Here is a 15,502-nt window from a genome sequence, read left to right as displayed (position 1 = left end):
TTGATATACGATCAATGTGTTGGAACTTTTACAGTGTTGAGTAAGAACAACAAGCCCGTGCACACCACTATCCTCAATCCTCACGTTCATCTCATCGGGGAGGACGCCGCCTGCATTGCTTATATCCGGCTGACGCAGTACATCGACAGCCAGGGCCGCCCACGTAGCTGCCAGTCGGAGGAGACGCGTGTGTGGCACCGCCGTGAGAGCAAGTGGCTTAATGTCCACTTCCACTGCTCAGGGGCACCAGCCGCCCCCTTACAGTGAACTGCACAGGACAGGTAAAAACATCCTACATTTTTGTCCTGACATTTAAAGGGTTAGTTCACCCAAAAATTTAAATGATGTCATTAATGACTCACCCTCATGTCATTCCAAACCTGTAAGGCCTTAGTTCAGCTTCGGAACACAAATTAAGATATTTTTGATGAAATCCAAGAGCTCTTTGACTCCTCCATAGACAGCAATTTAATTACCCCTTTCAAGACCCAAAAAGATAGTAAAGACATCGTTAAAATAGTCCGTGTGACTACAGTGGTTCATCCTTAAAGGTCCCGTTTTTCGTGGTTTTTTTGAAGCTTTGATTGTGTTTATAGTGTGCAATATAACATGTGTTCATGTTTCGCGTGTAAAAAAACACAGTATTTTTCACATAATTTACTTATCTGTATACCGCTGTTTCCACTGTCATAAAAACGAGCTGATGACTTCCTTGTTCTATGAAGTCCCTCCTTCAGAAATACGTAACGAGTTCTGATTGTGCCAGCGGTTCCTGTGTTGTGATTCGACAGCAGTTTAGCGCATCTTGCCCGGAAAGGTCACGCCTCTTACCATAACGTGGAGATGCACGCGCTCAGTGTTATTGTAAACATGTCTTTAATTTTACCCTATCAATTTGAGCCGGAATCAGACCCGGTGATTGGACTGCGGGATGAAAATAACAGCGTTTCGACGACATGGCGACAAACACACTCTACAAACGCAACTCTTGTGTATTCCTGTGGGCGGAGGTTAGTCAAAAAACTGTTTTAGTGACGTCATTAAAGAAGGAAGTAGAGGGATGTAGTCCAAACTGGCCGTTCGATGTAGGCGACTTCTGTTAAATAAAATATCTCGCTTGGCATTGAACTTTGAGCTTTAAAATTTTACAGATTTCATTTATATTCGAACAACAACATTACACACTAACTAAAGTTTGAAACATGGGATCACGAAGAACGGGACCTTTAATTTTACGAAGGGACGAGAATAAAAACAAAACAAAAATAACGACTTTATTCAACAATTTCTTCTCTTTCCTGTCATTCTCTTACACTGTTTACATTGTAGATAGCGCAGCGCTTCCAGGTTCTACACTTTAGAACGCCGACTCATTATCGTAAACAAGGGTTTCCTAGTTAAAAATTACACATGAACGCCCTTTCTGACATTTTTGGTGCGTGAGATTGTACTGTTTTGTTGTTGCCGGTTCTTGAAACACGGCCCTCTTCTGGAAAGGGGGCCGGTCGGGAGCAACAGCTTATTTGCTTTTAAAGGGACGCACGCAAAATCGCAGCATTTTTGCTCGCACTCAAAAAGTGGCAATTTTAACATGCTGTAATTAAATTATCTGTTGGGTATTTTGAGCTAAAACTTCACAGAGGCACTCTGGGGACAAAGGAGACTTATTTTACATCTTGTAAATAGGGGCATAATATGTCCCCTTTAAAAGTAATGCATTACAATATTGTATTACCCCTTAAAAAGTATCTAACTAATTATGTTATAAATTTTCTTTACTCTAAAGATGCAGTCACATTTATTATTCTGCAAATTTTCATTGAAAAAATCCAGTCATTTTAATAGAAATTCACATGATTGGGAATTTCACATGAGGGCGAATGATTTCCCCTTGCAGATTTTGCAGTGGGTTCAAGTTGGCCACGTGGAATTGCCGCAGAAAGCTGCTTGGTTTGAAAGTGCTTCGTATATTTCTACACTATTGACAATAGACAGTAGACCAGTTTTGCCTCCAAAATTTTGCTAATGTGAGAAACATGCCTGATTAAGGAAGTAAAATTTGCCGCAAACAGATTTGTATTGACCATATGCATTAAGAATGATGCACATTTCCATTCACGGAAACTCGCTTGCTTTATTTCTTCTAGTTTACCTGGATTCTCGAGATAATGGGAATGTTTCTTCTTTGTGGCTGGACGGGCACGTGAAGGCCAGCTGGATGACAGCTCTTAAAGTTACAGACACACCAGTGAGGAACTCTGACAACATCCAGTTCAACTGTCAACACCACCTATCCTGTCCAATCTTTGACCAACGGGAGCTGGCCGCGGCTGTGGCCCCGCCCAAGGGACGGTGCATGTATCTGACACCCACATGGGGGTGCTGTTTTGTCCTTTTCCCACGGAACCATCTTTTTTTTGCCCGTTAAAGATGTTCAGAAGGTGTTGTAAGTACTGATCTATGAATTCATAAATATACTGTTTATTGTAAAAATCACTAGCTGAACCAGAAGCTACAATCAAGTTTGAAAAAGCATTTATGTAAGTAAACCAGGACGGGAGTTGGGAGGGTGGGGGGGCTAAACTTAAAAAAAAAAAAAAAAAAATGAAAAAAGAAAAAAAAAAAAATCACAAAATGGACTAGCGCCCAAAAGCTTCTAAAGTTTACAGGTTTGTCATCACAATCATTCTTGTATACTTTGCAGATTTTTGGACACAAAATTTTACGCAAATTAAGGGAAGGTGTTGTCTAATCCAGGAGCGAGGCATTGAAAATGTTCAGAAGTTCTTCATATCAAAAAAGAACCAAAGTGTAGTTTTTAGTCTTTTTAAGGAGTGTTTTAAGTTCGGTGTTGGCTTTTTATGTAACCCGGGTCTGAGAAGAAGGATTGTGCGGCCCGGGTTTTAGTAATCTCTTGTGTTAATGTGGAACTCTTGATTTTCCTTCTCTCTCTCTTTTTTTTTTTTTTTTCTTGGACTGACATAACACAAGTATTTTGTGTTCAGTTTGAATTTTTAAGACTGTTTTATTTTTAATTTAATCTAAATAAACATGTAAAGATATACAGAGATATTTAAAGGAGATATAAACTCTCGCCATCCAGGTTTAGGGAAAGATGTCGTTCCTGACCGCGCTCGGTATGTTCGTGTGGGTGCGTGTGCGATCGGGACATGTATAAATCGAATCCCCCACATAGATTTAATATGACGAAAGCCCGAACGAACAGCACAGAGTACACAATTAAACGCTGACCAGTAGATTTGTCCTTACTGTTTTGTTAGGTCACATTAGCGCCATAGACAAACCTCTGCCTTTATACACGCAGGCAGAATGTACTGTGATAGTCAGACATGAACTTCATTCCCATTTTCCAAACTTAATGACTAAATCTTCAGGTCTGAGCTCAAAGAGGACTAGTCATTTTTACAAACTAGATCATGATGAAAATAGCTTTAGTATTCGAGTATGTTGTGATTAAGGCTCCTTTAAAACTCACCGTTCCTTCTGAACACCCCCACAGCTGCATTGTAAAACTGTACTGTTGTTTTAGTAATGTTGGACGTGTCTAACTCACCCTGTTCTCAGTGTTGTCGTAGTCGTGGTTCATGTCGGTGACGGGGCTGTACGTGCTCTGTAAATACATGCCATTCAGTTCATCCCATCACAAGGAGCGGGTGTGGAAATCGAAACACTTACAATGCGTCCAGTTGCCACAGTTACGTTGTTTAAAATGTTTGTACGATTACAATTCACAGCGGTTTGTTAGATTTCACCACAAAACTATATTACGCAGGTTTTATGGCACTGACTATTTAAACTCAGTTTTAATATTACTGTTACTTAACTTAGAAGTGAGGGTTTGATTTTCACAAGTGATTAATACGTTGAATTCGTCTGTAGTTGCACGGATGCTTTTCATCACTGCTACGGTTTTGTCTTTAGATAGATTTTAGTATAGTTTCGTTTGACGCAATATATTACGTGTGGAAAAAAACAACAAAAACTACCAATTCACCTCACCCCGTCTCCTTGAAACACATCAGTCTTTTGTATCGGTCTGTAAATACATGTGTGCTGGGCATCGTGACATATCAGGACTATACCTCCGCACGTGCGTGTGTGTGTGTGTGTGTGTGTGCGTTTATCACCTTAACGACAATGTCTTTTAAGTAAGTAGTGATGCCGTCAGATTATATGTGATGATGATGATGATGATGATGCTGTTTTCACGTCCGTTTTGTGTCTCGCGCTTATTTCCTGCATTTTTTTATTATTATTATTATTATTATTATTATTATTGCTATTTTTTTCTTTTTCCTTTGTTTGTGCTATGGGGAACTGCTGCTTGCCTGGCCAAACTAGATCTACACTTTTTATTCTTTTCATTTTTATTTAAACCCATCCAAGAGTTCCTTTTACTGTACATGGTCGACATCTTCAGCTCCATGAAAACGAAAGGGATTGAGATGAGGAGTCACTTGCTGGTAGATTTAGCGAAATAAATATCCAACCCCTGAAAGCTGGGCCAGACGGCGGACGTATGAGTCTTCTGGCACCACCCGTCCAATGACAGGAGAAATCAAACGCAGTTTAAATAAACCGGCAAATATGCATGTCTACTTTTCTTGATGAATCTTTTTTTTTTTTCCACTGTCTGTGTTTACTTAATAAAAAAGGGAAAAAAAATCTCATAGTATTTGCATCTCGACATGAAAATCACTCCATTGGGAATTATAAGTGATGTACCTTATTAAAAATGAAAAAAAAAAAATGTAGAAAATAGTGAAAAAATATATAAAACAAAAGCCTCTGCTTGGTATGCTCCCCTCATTCTAAGTAAATCTATTGCATTGTAATGGTATACTATTGGGCTTCGTATATACTCGGAGTTTAAACATGGATGCTGGATTTTTGCATGATCATACATTTAATAAAACCATGAAATGACAACTATCAAGTGTTTGTCTGAATGTTAGTAGGTCTTCATCATAGCTTTGTTATTATTGAATCTTGATCTGGAAAGTATTTAATAAAAAGAGCATTTCTGCAGCTGATTCTGTGGGGGTTTTTTGTTTGTTTGTTTGTGCAATCAACATTACTGCTTTGATTTGTGTCACTGGTCTTATTGTGAAAGATTAACTTCACCTCAATATGACTTTCCTTCCAGGCCTCATGGAACATTTAGTAGTTTGGTGCTAATTTAAAAAGTTCTACAGATTAAGAAATAAATTGTTTTTTGTGAACTGTCATCTGAATGGTTTATACCTAGACGAGATGAAAGCTGTACTCATAATGGTTTTCTATAAAAAGTGTTTTAATTATGTAGCCTATGTTGCAGGTCGCCCTCCCTAAATGTACGGTAATGGCCAAAAGTGATGTCTGACCAAGGAAAATTGACCCTTTATTTATACATTATTAAAAGATTTTGTAAGCATATTGCTTAGTTGTGCTTGGAGTCAATTGTTTTATTTGAGATAACGCAATGAAACATGCCAAATTGTGTGGAAATCATTTTGGCCACGGTGTCATACAAAGAAATTATGAACACATGCAAACATCTGGGACAAGGCTTAAAGGGTTAGTTCACCCAAAAATGAAAATCATCCCATAATTTGCTCACCTTCAAGTCATCCTAGGTGTATATGACTTTCTTCTTTCAGCCAAACACAGTTATATTAAGGAATATCCTGGCTCTTCCAAGCTTTATAATGGGAGTGAATGCTACCCTGGATTTTGAAGCCCAAAAAAGAGCATCCATCCATCATAAAAGCAATCCATATGACTCCAGGGGGTTAATAAAGGCCTTCTGAAGTGATGCGTTTTTGTAAGAAAAATATCCGTATTTATAACTTTAAATTATAATCACTGGCTTCCGGTAATGGTCGTACGCAAGTCAAGAACAGAGCAAGAGTGACCTCTATCCCGATGTAGGAGTATGGTAAGCTTGGACGCCTCTCGCGGTAGGGCTGGGCAAAAAAAAACCAAAACTCAAGCTCCTTTTTTATATTGAAATCCTCCAACATTTCTCTTTAAAAATTCTCGTTTTAGACTTCTAATTGGTGACCGGTGTTTTGTTTTGCTCTATCCTCTAAGCTTCCGTGTTCATCAATGCCAAAGTCCCTTTAAGACAAGTCATTTCACTCGGCGGCCATATTTGAAACGCCTCTCTGGCATCCTGGGCATCATGCAATCTCTTTGAATGGGGAAACATCAAATTCTCCAAAACTGTTCGCCAACCTTACGATTACATTTCATATTTGAAATCACCAATGAAATCTAACAACAATCCGGCTCATAAATTTAGTTTCTAAACGCTCGAATCATGACAAAAAAACCTGTATTTTTCAGGCTGGATCAAGCTAATGCCCATGCGCAGACCTAAATGCTCATCCCTTCGGAGGCGCTCGTCTGACTGTTTCTATAGAAACCGGTGATTCTAACGGCCGCTGAAGTGACGCGATGACTTTACCAGTCGGCGATTGGCTCTTATTATCCCGCCTTCTAAATAAGAGCCAATCGCTGACTGGTAAAGTCATCGGAAAAATACAGGTTTTTTTGTCATGATTCGAGCGTTTAGAAACTAAATTTATGAGCCGGTTTGTTGTTAGATTTCATTGGTGATTTCAAATATGGAATTTAATTGTAAGGTTGGTGAACAGTTTTGGAGAATTTGATGTTTCCCCATTCAAAGAGATTGCATGATGCCCAGGATGCCCGAGAGGCGTTTCAAAGATGGCCGTCGAGTGAAATGACTTGTCTTAAAGGGACTTTGTTATTAGGTACACTGAAAGTAATAATATTAATATACATCATCTGTGCACGAGGTAGGGCCTTTAAAACATCAACCAATCGTTTACGCGATCATCACGTAAACGATTGGCCCTCTGGCTTGTCAATCACTGCCGTGACGTTCCTTGTGAGAGACGTGCGCGGCTGCGCGCTCCAGTAACTTTCCACACTCCACAGGCGCCGCATGCAATGTTTTTGTCAGGAGACAGGAGTAACAACTGCAGATTATGAGTTACCTGCGGTGAGTCCGACATAATGAATCCACTAACACGACACAGCGAATGCCGGTGGTAAACACTCGTGTTCCAGTACTCGTGCACGAGTTTTGGGAGGCGTTCCCTTGAAATGAGCTGTGAAGGAGGGGGGGCTGTTCTTACGCATGCGCTCATTTAAAAAAACTCAGTAACAGTCTTTGGTTTCTCAGTCGACGAAAAGATCCTATTTAGCACCTTTAATAATTATAATTTTCATTTTTGGGTGAACTAACCCTTTAACAGAGTTTAGTGTTTTGTTCTTCCCTCATATTTAAAATATTTTCCTCATATTTTGATGGTTTAATCGAACTTGTAAGGGTCATTAAATACAAATATCCCATCCGAACATCACTTTTGGCCACTACTGTTGGCCTTTTTGCCCATGTTGAAATGACTGGACCCATGATGTTTCACTAAACGTTTGACAAAATTCTTGATTTCAGAGATTTTGTTTTCTTTTGTTGAAATGAATCAATGGTTAATAGACCTTATGTAGCCCCGCCCCTTTTCAGCGCTGCGCTAGTTGTCTTTTGACTTCCGGTTTGTATTTCCACAGCGATCTTACGTATTTATGAATGTGTTCATTTTACTGTTCATTTTAAAATCTTCCCGGTCTACTGACATTTGTTAAGACACCTGCTTTAAACATAAGTGCTAATGATAACTTTCATTAACTCTACAACAGGTAAATCCACTTCACCAGCTAATTATTCAACAGCGATGCCATAGAAATATACAGAGCTACCGCAAAACGGAAGTTCAAAGACAATATTCTAAAGATGGCGGCACACTTGTTTCTCTGGTAAATAAGGTAAATAATATAATCATAATCACTTATTGTAAATCAAGACCACATATGTTTTAATCACTGTATTGCATTAATAGAAACTCAGGTAATATAAAGAGCTTTAATATGAAGACTTTTATTATTTTAATAGTGCCGAAACCGTTATGATCTAGCCCTGCACACTTACTAGATCATCTCATTCTCATTCTGATATCTCATATTTTTTTATGGAATATTGCAGTAGTATTAGAAATGATTTATCTGTGCACATAATTATTATTTTTTAATTCATGTGCCCTCTTAATCTTTAAAAATAACTTCCCCTCCCTCAGCGTCTTCTCTGATGTGACCACTGGCACAAGGGCGGGACAACCTGTCACTCACATGACATCACAGCAATAGCAAACCACAATGATCCAATCAATTCCCGATGGACAAAATCAAGTCCCGCCCTACATTTTTTCTTGTTTGAGAAGCCGTTTCACTCGTACCTCACAATAGAGTTAAAAAAAACTATTGCAACCGAATGCACCTTTGATCCAGTAATGTAATGTTGATTAATGTAAGAAAAGCTACAGCAATAATAGTTTTGAAAGAAGCATTATCATCTCAAGGGGCCCATTCTGAGTTAAATGTTCTAGTTGTTGCCTTTATGAGGCCACAGTGCTTTATGAACCAACAACCATAAACTGTACCATAGATGTCAATGTTTAATGTACTGAGAATTAGACTGCAAATTTTTTGTAGGTGTTCAGCTATAAAGATGTGCTATAAACATCCCCAAATACTTCAATACAAGCAGCATTTGCTGCATCAATAGCATGGGTCTGCAATCCGATGCATAGGCGCTTTAGAGTTCACATCATTTATTTTCCTTCCTCTACCCTCCAGCACGCAGTGTACTGTCTGTGGCGGCTCCCAGCGGACCTGAGCAAGTTTTATTTAAGGGCTTTGTTTCCTGCAGTCAAGCAGCTAGGCCCCAAAGCTCTCAAATGGAGGGCGAGTCTCTTGTTTCTGGGTGGTGATTAATCAAACTCTCTCTACTTTTCCTTTCATCTGATAAAGCAGACTGCAGGAACAGAGATAAGATACTCACCCGTCTAGTTCACCCTACTTTACTCTTTAAAGAAGAGGAAACCCAGATGCTCGTCTCCATTCTGTGCCTTTATTTCCCAATATGTGTATACTTAAACACCAGACATGACGTGGGATCACATTCCTGTGAATTCATTTACGTACCAAACTGTTGCTACACATACACAAAATTCACATTCACTCACTGGCAAAAGTCTGCAGCAGTTCCTCGTTTAGTTTGGCACAGATAAAAATGTTTCGCTTTGGGTCTGCACTGATTGGCTACACTACTTTTCAAAAGTTTGGGTTCAGTAAGATTTTGTTTTTTGTTTTTTTTTAATTAATACTTTTATTCAGCGAGGATGCATTATATTGATTAAGTGACACTAAATACATTTGTAGTATTACAAAAGAATCCAGAAGTAAACCATTTCCACAACTGTTTTCAATATTGATAAGAATAAGATTGTTTTTTAACTCTAAATAAGCACATTAGAATGATTTCTGAGAGATCATGTGACACACTGAAGACTGGAGTAATGGCTGCTTGCTATTACAAGAATAAATTACATTTTAAAATATTAAAAATAGAAAACACTTATTTGAATTGTAATATTATTTCACAATATTTTACTGTATTTCTTGATCAAATAAATGCAGCCTTGACTTCTTTTATAAACATTTAAAAATCTTACCAACCCCAAACTTTTGAAAGGAAGTGAAGATAGTCAAAAATGTTTATTTTAATAATGAAAAGAAAATTTGGTGCCACATGTATAATCCTGGAATCTTCTTTTTAGCTCCTTGGGTTGCACAATGTTTCTTGACCTCAAACAGAAATCACAGAAATGACTGTTTTGTGAAAGGCAGCAAGATGGCTGAAATTTATGATACACATATTTAAATACTTCTCTGCTTGGCAGAGTTAAAGACTTTTGAGAATAAAATTTAAATAATCCTCTCTTAGTCCCTCCCTTTCATGGGTATTTCCACAAAATGTTCCCAATCTCCTAGAGGTTCTGTGCAATTCCCTCTCTTCCTAGAAGACTATATTTGCATTTCAAAACAGCAAGTTCACAATGGATTTTAAACCACTCTAGAAGTCTTTTTAAAGCTGTCCAATCAGGTCACTCCCACTTCCATATCTGTGAATCCATAAACGTCCACTACAAGTTCCCATAACGAGGTTGAGGGCTGCTCCTCTGACTCTGAGGGCTTCATTCAGACTGACAGCGTGATCCGCCCGTCTCCTCTGTCAGAGCCTGTGCGGAGTAAGGAGGGCGAGAGGGGTCAGTCCTCTTTTGGCTCCTGCCGCACACGGGCCCTGAGTTCTCCTATGTGGAGCTGGGTTCTGCCGTGGTTCTCTTTATGTAGGTTCTTGTCAGCTCCAGCTGGCGTTGTGCAGTTCGTCTCTGAGCCAAATGGGCAGAGGCTGACCCAAACGTTTCAACAACCTGAGTAACTCCACGTTCTGCTCGCGGTAATATTCTGACAGAAACACCCTTGACTGGAGAGATGGGAAGAAAACAAAATGTGAGTTCCACACGTATATGGGAGAAACAAAAATCATGCTTTGATTCAAAATCAAAATTATGACAAGTCATTTATGACATATATGTCAAAAGTATAAGAAAATAAAGGCCTGTTCACACCAAGAATGATAACTATATTAGTACTTGCACCAGCGGAAGATGTCGATCTGTTGATTCAAAGCATGCTGCTGCTTTAAATGCTCAGGCTCTAATTCTGATTGGCTGTCAATGTTTTTATCGTTAATCAGCTGAAAAAAAATCATTCTGAAAGTGATTCCAACAATATAGATTCTCTGTGTCGTTATCATTATAGTTGTGATGTGGATGCTGCTATTCTTTTATATTTAGAATGATTTTCAGAACTAAATCTTAACAGGCAGGCCTTAAGTCATAATTATGAGATAAAATCTTAATTATGACAGGTCAAATCTGACAAGTCAAATTTATTAGATACTAAATCATAAGATAAAAGTCAGAAATATGAGATACTAAGTCTTAATTATGAGATGTATAAAAAAATGAGATAAACCAGAATTTTGAAATTCAATTAAAGCAGAAATTATGACAGTCAAAATTGAGATTTAAAAAGTCAATTATGACAAGTGAAATTATGAGTCTAAATTATAAAAAGTCACACTCTAAAAAATGCTGGGTTAAAAGCAACCCAAGTTGGGTTGAAAATGGACAAACCCAGCAATTGGGTTGTTTTAACCCAGCTGTAGGGTTAAATGTTTGCCCAACCTGCTGGGTAGTTTTATTTAACTCAACTATTGTTTAAAAATTACTGTATTGCTTAATTAAAATTAACCCAAAGTATGTTGGAAATGAACATTTATTAATGTTCAATGAATAATTATTAAACAATAAACATTTATTAAATTGCCTATTAATAAATGTATATTAATAAACTATTAAATTTATATTAATAAAATATTAAAGCTTATTAATAAACATTCACCTTTTGTCTATTATTGTTGCCTCTAATTGCATCTGGTTTTTAATTTTGGGTTCATTTTAAGCTAGCCATATAGCAATTTTTAAACAATAGTTGGTTTAAATAAAACTAAAACAACCCAATCGCTGGGTTTGTCCATTTTCAACCCAACTTGGGTTGTTTTTAACCCAGCATTTTTTAGAGTGCATAATTATGACAAAGTCGAAACTGATATACTAAGTCATAAATAAAGAGATAAAAAGTTGAGATTATGACATTATTTCATAATTATGAGATAAAAGTTTGAAATTGACTTAAAAAATCAATTACAGCATAAAAAAAATCAATTTGCAGCAACAACAACAAAAAAAAAAAACGTAAATCTTTGGTAAATCATATTTGAGATCAAAAGTAAAAATGAAAAAAAATTCAACTTTTTATTTCATGACTTTTACCTAATAATTTAACTTTTTCCTCATATTATAATTACCAATTTATGTTTATTTATGATTTCTTATGATTATTTATGATTTATGATGTGCTTCCATACATGCACAGTGTACAAACACGTTCAAATAACAAATACACTGATTGAATTTTACTGATCACCCTTCCCACTTCATTTCTAACCGACTCTTTCTACACCCTCAAAATAGATCTTATACATTCTGTTCCTTCATCTTTCTCAACTGTGCAGCCGAATTATAGAGAGGAAAACACTGGCTGTAATTGAAATGCAATGTCTATATTTGTTCAGTTAGAGAATATAAATCTTATCTCCATATCTGGAGCTCTAACATTGAGAAGTGAGTTGTACCTCCAGGCTCATGTCTGGATATTTCCTTCCTTTGCTTTTTCCCAGACAGCGAGTGCGTCCTGCCTCCAGTTTCTGACACCAGAAACCTTTACTCTCGTCAAACCTTTCAACAGAGCAGAGAGCTGGTTACTTTAAAAAAAATAAAAAATAAAACTAATCATTAATGTACATACATTCTTAGACTTAAAGGGTTAGTTCACCCAAAAATGATAATTCTGTCATTAATTACTCACCCTCATGTCGTCCCACACCCGTAAGACCTTCGTTCATCTTCGGAACACAAATTAAGATTTTTTTTGATAAAATCCGATGGCAATGATCCGATTTTCAGTGCCCAGAAAGCTATTAAAAACATATTTAAAACAGTTCATGTGACTACAGTGGTTCAACTTTTTTGTGTTCTTAAGATAAAGGTCTTACGGGTGTGGAACAACATGAGGGTGAGTAATTAATGACAGAAATTTCATTTTTGGGTGAACTAACCCTTTAAGCAATAAATAAAATGTTATAAATGTTTTAATGTTTTTAAATCATATAACAAAAGGTTCTCTGGGAAAATGATGTTAGTTCTGAGAAAAGCTTTAGCATCATTTGTTAGCAGATGCCGCTTGGTTTGATATTTTGTATTTAATGCAATGAAATTCACACATTTTTAAGTGTTACTTTTTTACATAATAAAATATTAAGGACATACATTTGAAAGGTACACTATGTAACATTTTTGTTGTTCAAAATTAACATTTAAATGAGTCAAAACATCATGAATCCGTCTTCAAAAACGTGTTTTGTCTTACCCCGATTCACTATGGTAAGCCTATCATAAGTGTTTTAGACCTGTCGGAATAGTTTCGTACGTCTCTTCATATCCGTAAATAAATTCCGGCTACTTTGACGCGTGTATGGTGTGGGAGTGGAATAGGTTAGTTGTCACAACGAGCGAGAATGGAGCTCATGAGAGTCTGCTGGCAATGTGACAGAGCTCGTAATAAAACAAGAATCAACATTGGCTTGGCTTTTCGAAGATGGCGAGAACTGAGGGATTTGAAATGTTGTAAAAAACGATGCGGAGATGGCGTTTTTATTACTCAACAGGTGAGAAAGTGATTTTATTGAACAGTTAAATTGTTCATTGTAAAGCATTATCTATTGTGAAGGGTCATTTCATTATAGGTTGTTGTAGCGCTGTGCTGGAATTCATTTTTAAGGAAGTACCTTGTCTATTAATAGGTAAAGCTACAGTAATTTCTTCAGCTAGTCAGCTTACCATCCTCTCCACCTAAACTGGTTATATCTCTTAAGCCTAGTTATATCTCTTAAGTAAAACAATGTTCATTCGCAAAAAAGCATGCAGTTTTGTTTTTTAACCACTAGATGGCCAAAAGTTACATAGTGTACCTTTAATTAAAATGTGATAAATTAGCATCCAGGACTGGAGCTACTGTATCAGTTTTGAAATATAGTTTTATTAAATGCTCTTGGACTCCAGCGAGAGGGTGGGCAATAAAGAGAGCTCGTACATCAAAGCCTGTGTGTAGTTGTAGTACGGTGTGACTCCAAGGAACTTCTGAATCCCATCCATCACCTGAGCAGGACTGGAACGCAGCTGCACACCATCCACGATCAACAGCTGTTCACAGGATAAAACACACATCACACACACTGATGCAGCTCCACACACCTGTTTAGGAACGCTATGAGATTTTTGAACGAGTGTGGGTTCACTGAAGACTCAAACATACTTGTTTGTCTGAATATTCCAGGTTATTTCTCATGTTTATAATTTAACAGTGTTATCTAGCTGAACCAGTGTTGTGTGTTTTAGCTGCTATGACATTGTCTATTTAGACATGTTTGGACATCCAGAACTGAAAAGAAGGATAGTTACATCATAGCATGACATAGCTGCTGATTACGATGAAAAGAATTCTTTTAAGAGGTAAATCTTTTGTGTTCACACCTGGCTAGGTTAATAGTGGTGTAACTAGTTCCAGAAGTCAGCTGTCGGTTTTTGTGTACACACACCTGACTGGGTTGGTAGTGATGTAACCAGCGCTCCAGATGGCTGCTGTAGGCTCCAGGCTGCAGGCAGCGGCGGTGCAGAGACAGCAGAGCTGCGGGGGAGGACGGCCCAGCAGAGATCACCTCATGAAACGTGTAGTTCAGCGCCACAGGATCCTGATGAGCCCTTTGATGCTAGAGAGAGAGTGACAGCAGAGAAATTAAACAGATGTAGTTTTCTTCTGATCTGTCACTACCGAGGAGGTAACGCTATCCATTAAGGCCCCGATATACTCACGGTGATGTTCTTTTTCGTTCTTTGCTTAGAGGTCAAAAAAAAGTTTGAAATACGTGACCAGAGGTATACTGTTAGCGAACATCCCAACGCCGCCCACACTGATCATATCAACGTGGATACTGTGTATTTGCAGAAGCCCTGAAATTCTGCACAGTAGTCGACTCACTTCACGTTGTGCACTTTATACAATATATTGCTTTAAAGCAAGCAGCTTTACAGTATTAAACGTTAAAAACAGTGTGTTGCTTTCGATTTGAATTACAACTTCATTTTCTATTATAAGGCAGCTCTCTATGTGTGCATGTTTTTACTCGCAGACGTCTGACCTTGACGGACCGAACAGAAGAAATGAACTGGAGAAGATTTCCATGCCAAAGAAGGCGGAGCCTCAGAGCACACCTACTTGTTATGTATTGCCACAGACAAATAATTGTACAAAGGTGTTTTCCAGCCATCGCAAATTTTTCTGGAAAGTTTGCTTTGCAAGCTGTTTCAAATTCCTGAAATGAACTCAGAGCAAACTTTGTTTTGGCCTGATTTTGTTCGAAATTACATAACACCAGTTTGTTCTTTGATTTTGCCCTAAAGGGATAGTTCATCCAAAAATGAAAATTATCCCTTATATCCTGTATTATTTACTCATCCTCAAGCCATACTATGTGTATATGACTTTCTTCTTTCAGCCGAACACAATCTGAGTTATATTTTTTCACATTGCAGCAAAACAGACTTAAAATACTCCGTCATTTCTTGTCATAGAGACATAAGTAATATATCAATTGAAACTATAGAATATCTTCTTTTATTTGTGTACACTCAGAGTAAAAACACAATGTTGTGCTTTTTGTAAAATAAAGAAAACTATCATGATGCGTGATCTCTCCTCTCCCTCTGAACGAAGTCCAATCTGATAGTTCTCAGAAAATGAACTGTAACTTATGAATACTAATGACAAAAAAAAAAATGACACTTACGTCTAAAGAAATGTTGAAATGTCAGGTTTTAAATCGTGCAAGTCA

The 15,502-nt window shown here is 37.6% G+C and overlaps 2 protein-coding genes across 21 annotated transcripts in view; one reads left to right on the top strand and one right to left on the bottom strand.

The window, feature by feature from the left end:
* The window catches only part of camk2g1 (calcium/calmodulin-dependent protein kinase (CaM kinase) II gamma 1), an 88,616-nt gene extending 83,567 nt beyond the window's left edge, over positions 1-5,049 (top strand). For all 16 annotated transcript variants that reach the window (XM_048170416.1, XM_048170411.1, XM_048170414.1 and 13 more), the window contains 2 exons: positions 35-281; positions 2,148-5,049. In XM_048170416.1, the coding sequence (XP_048026373.1) occupies positions 35-267 (233 nt within the window). In that variant the 3' untranslated portion in view covers positions 268-281; positions 2,148-5,049. The remainder of the gene's footprint in view (positions 1-34; positions 282-2,147) is intronic.
* Positions 5,050-9,543: 4,494 nt separating this feature from the next.
* Positions 9,544-15,502, bottom strand: part of ndst2b (N-deacetylase/N-sulfotransferase (heparan glucosaminyl) 2b) — a 91,162-nt gene continuing 85,203 nt past the window's right edge. For all 5 annotated transcript variants that reach the window (XM_048170401.1, XM_048170402.1, XM_048170405.1 and 2 more), the window contains exons 11-14: positions 14,210-14,380; positions 13,705-13,814; positions 12,188-12,290; positions 9,544-10,411 (exon numbers count right to left, since the gene is read on the bottom strand). In XM_048170401.1, the coding sequence (XP_048026358.1) occupies positions 10,286-10,411; positions 12,188-12,290; positions 13,705-13,814; positions 14,210-14,380 (510 nt within the window). In that variant the 3' untranslated portion in view covers positions 9,544-10,285. The remainder of the gene's footprint in view (positions 10,412-12,187; positions 12,291-13,704; positions 13,815-14,209; positions 14,381-15,502) is intronic.

The sequence above is a fragment of the Megalobrama amblycephala genome, linkage group LG20 (assembly GCF_018812025.1).
Source record: "Megalobrama amblycephala isolate DHTTF-2021 linkage group LG20, ASM1881202v1, whole genome shotgun sequence".
NCBI classification, from domain to species: domain Eukaryota; kingdom Metazoa; phylum Chordata; class Actinopteri; order Cypriniformes; family Xenocyprididae; genus Megalobrama; species Megalobrama amblycephala.
Note: the sequence above shows the minus strand (reverse complement) of the source record. Positions and strands in the feature narration are given on the sequence as shown.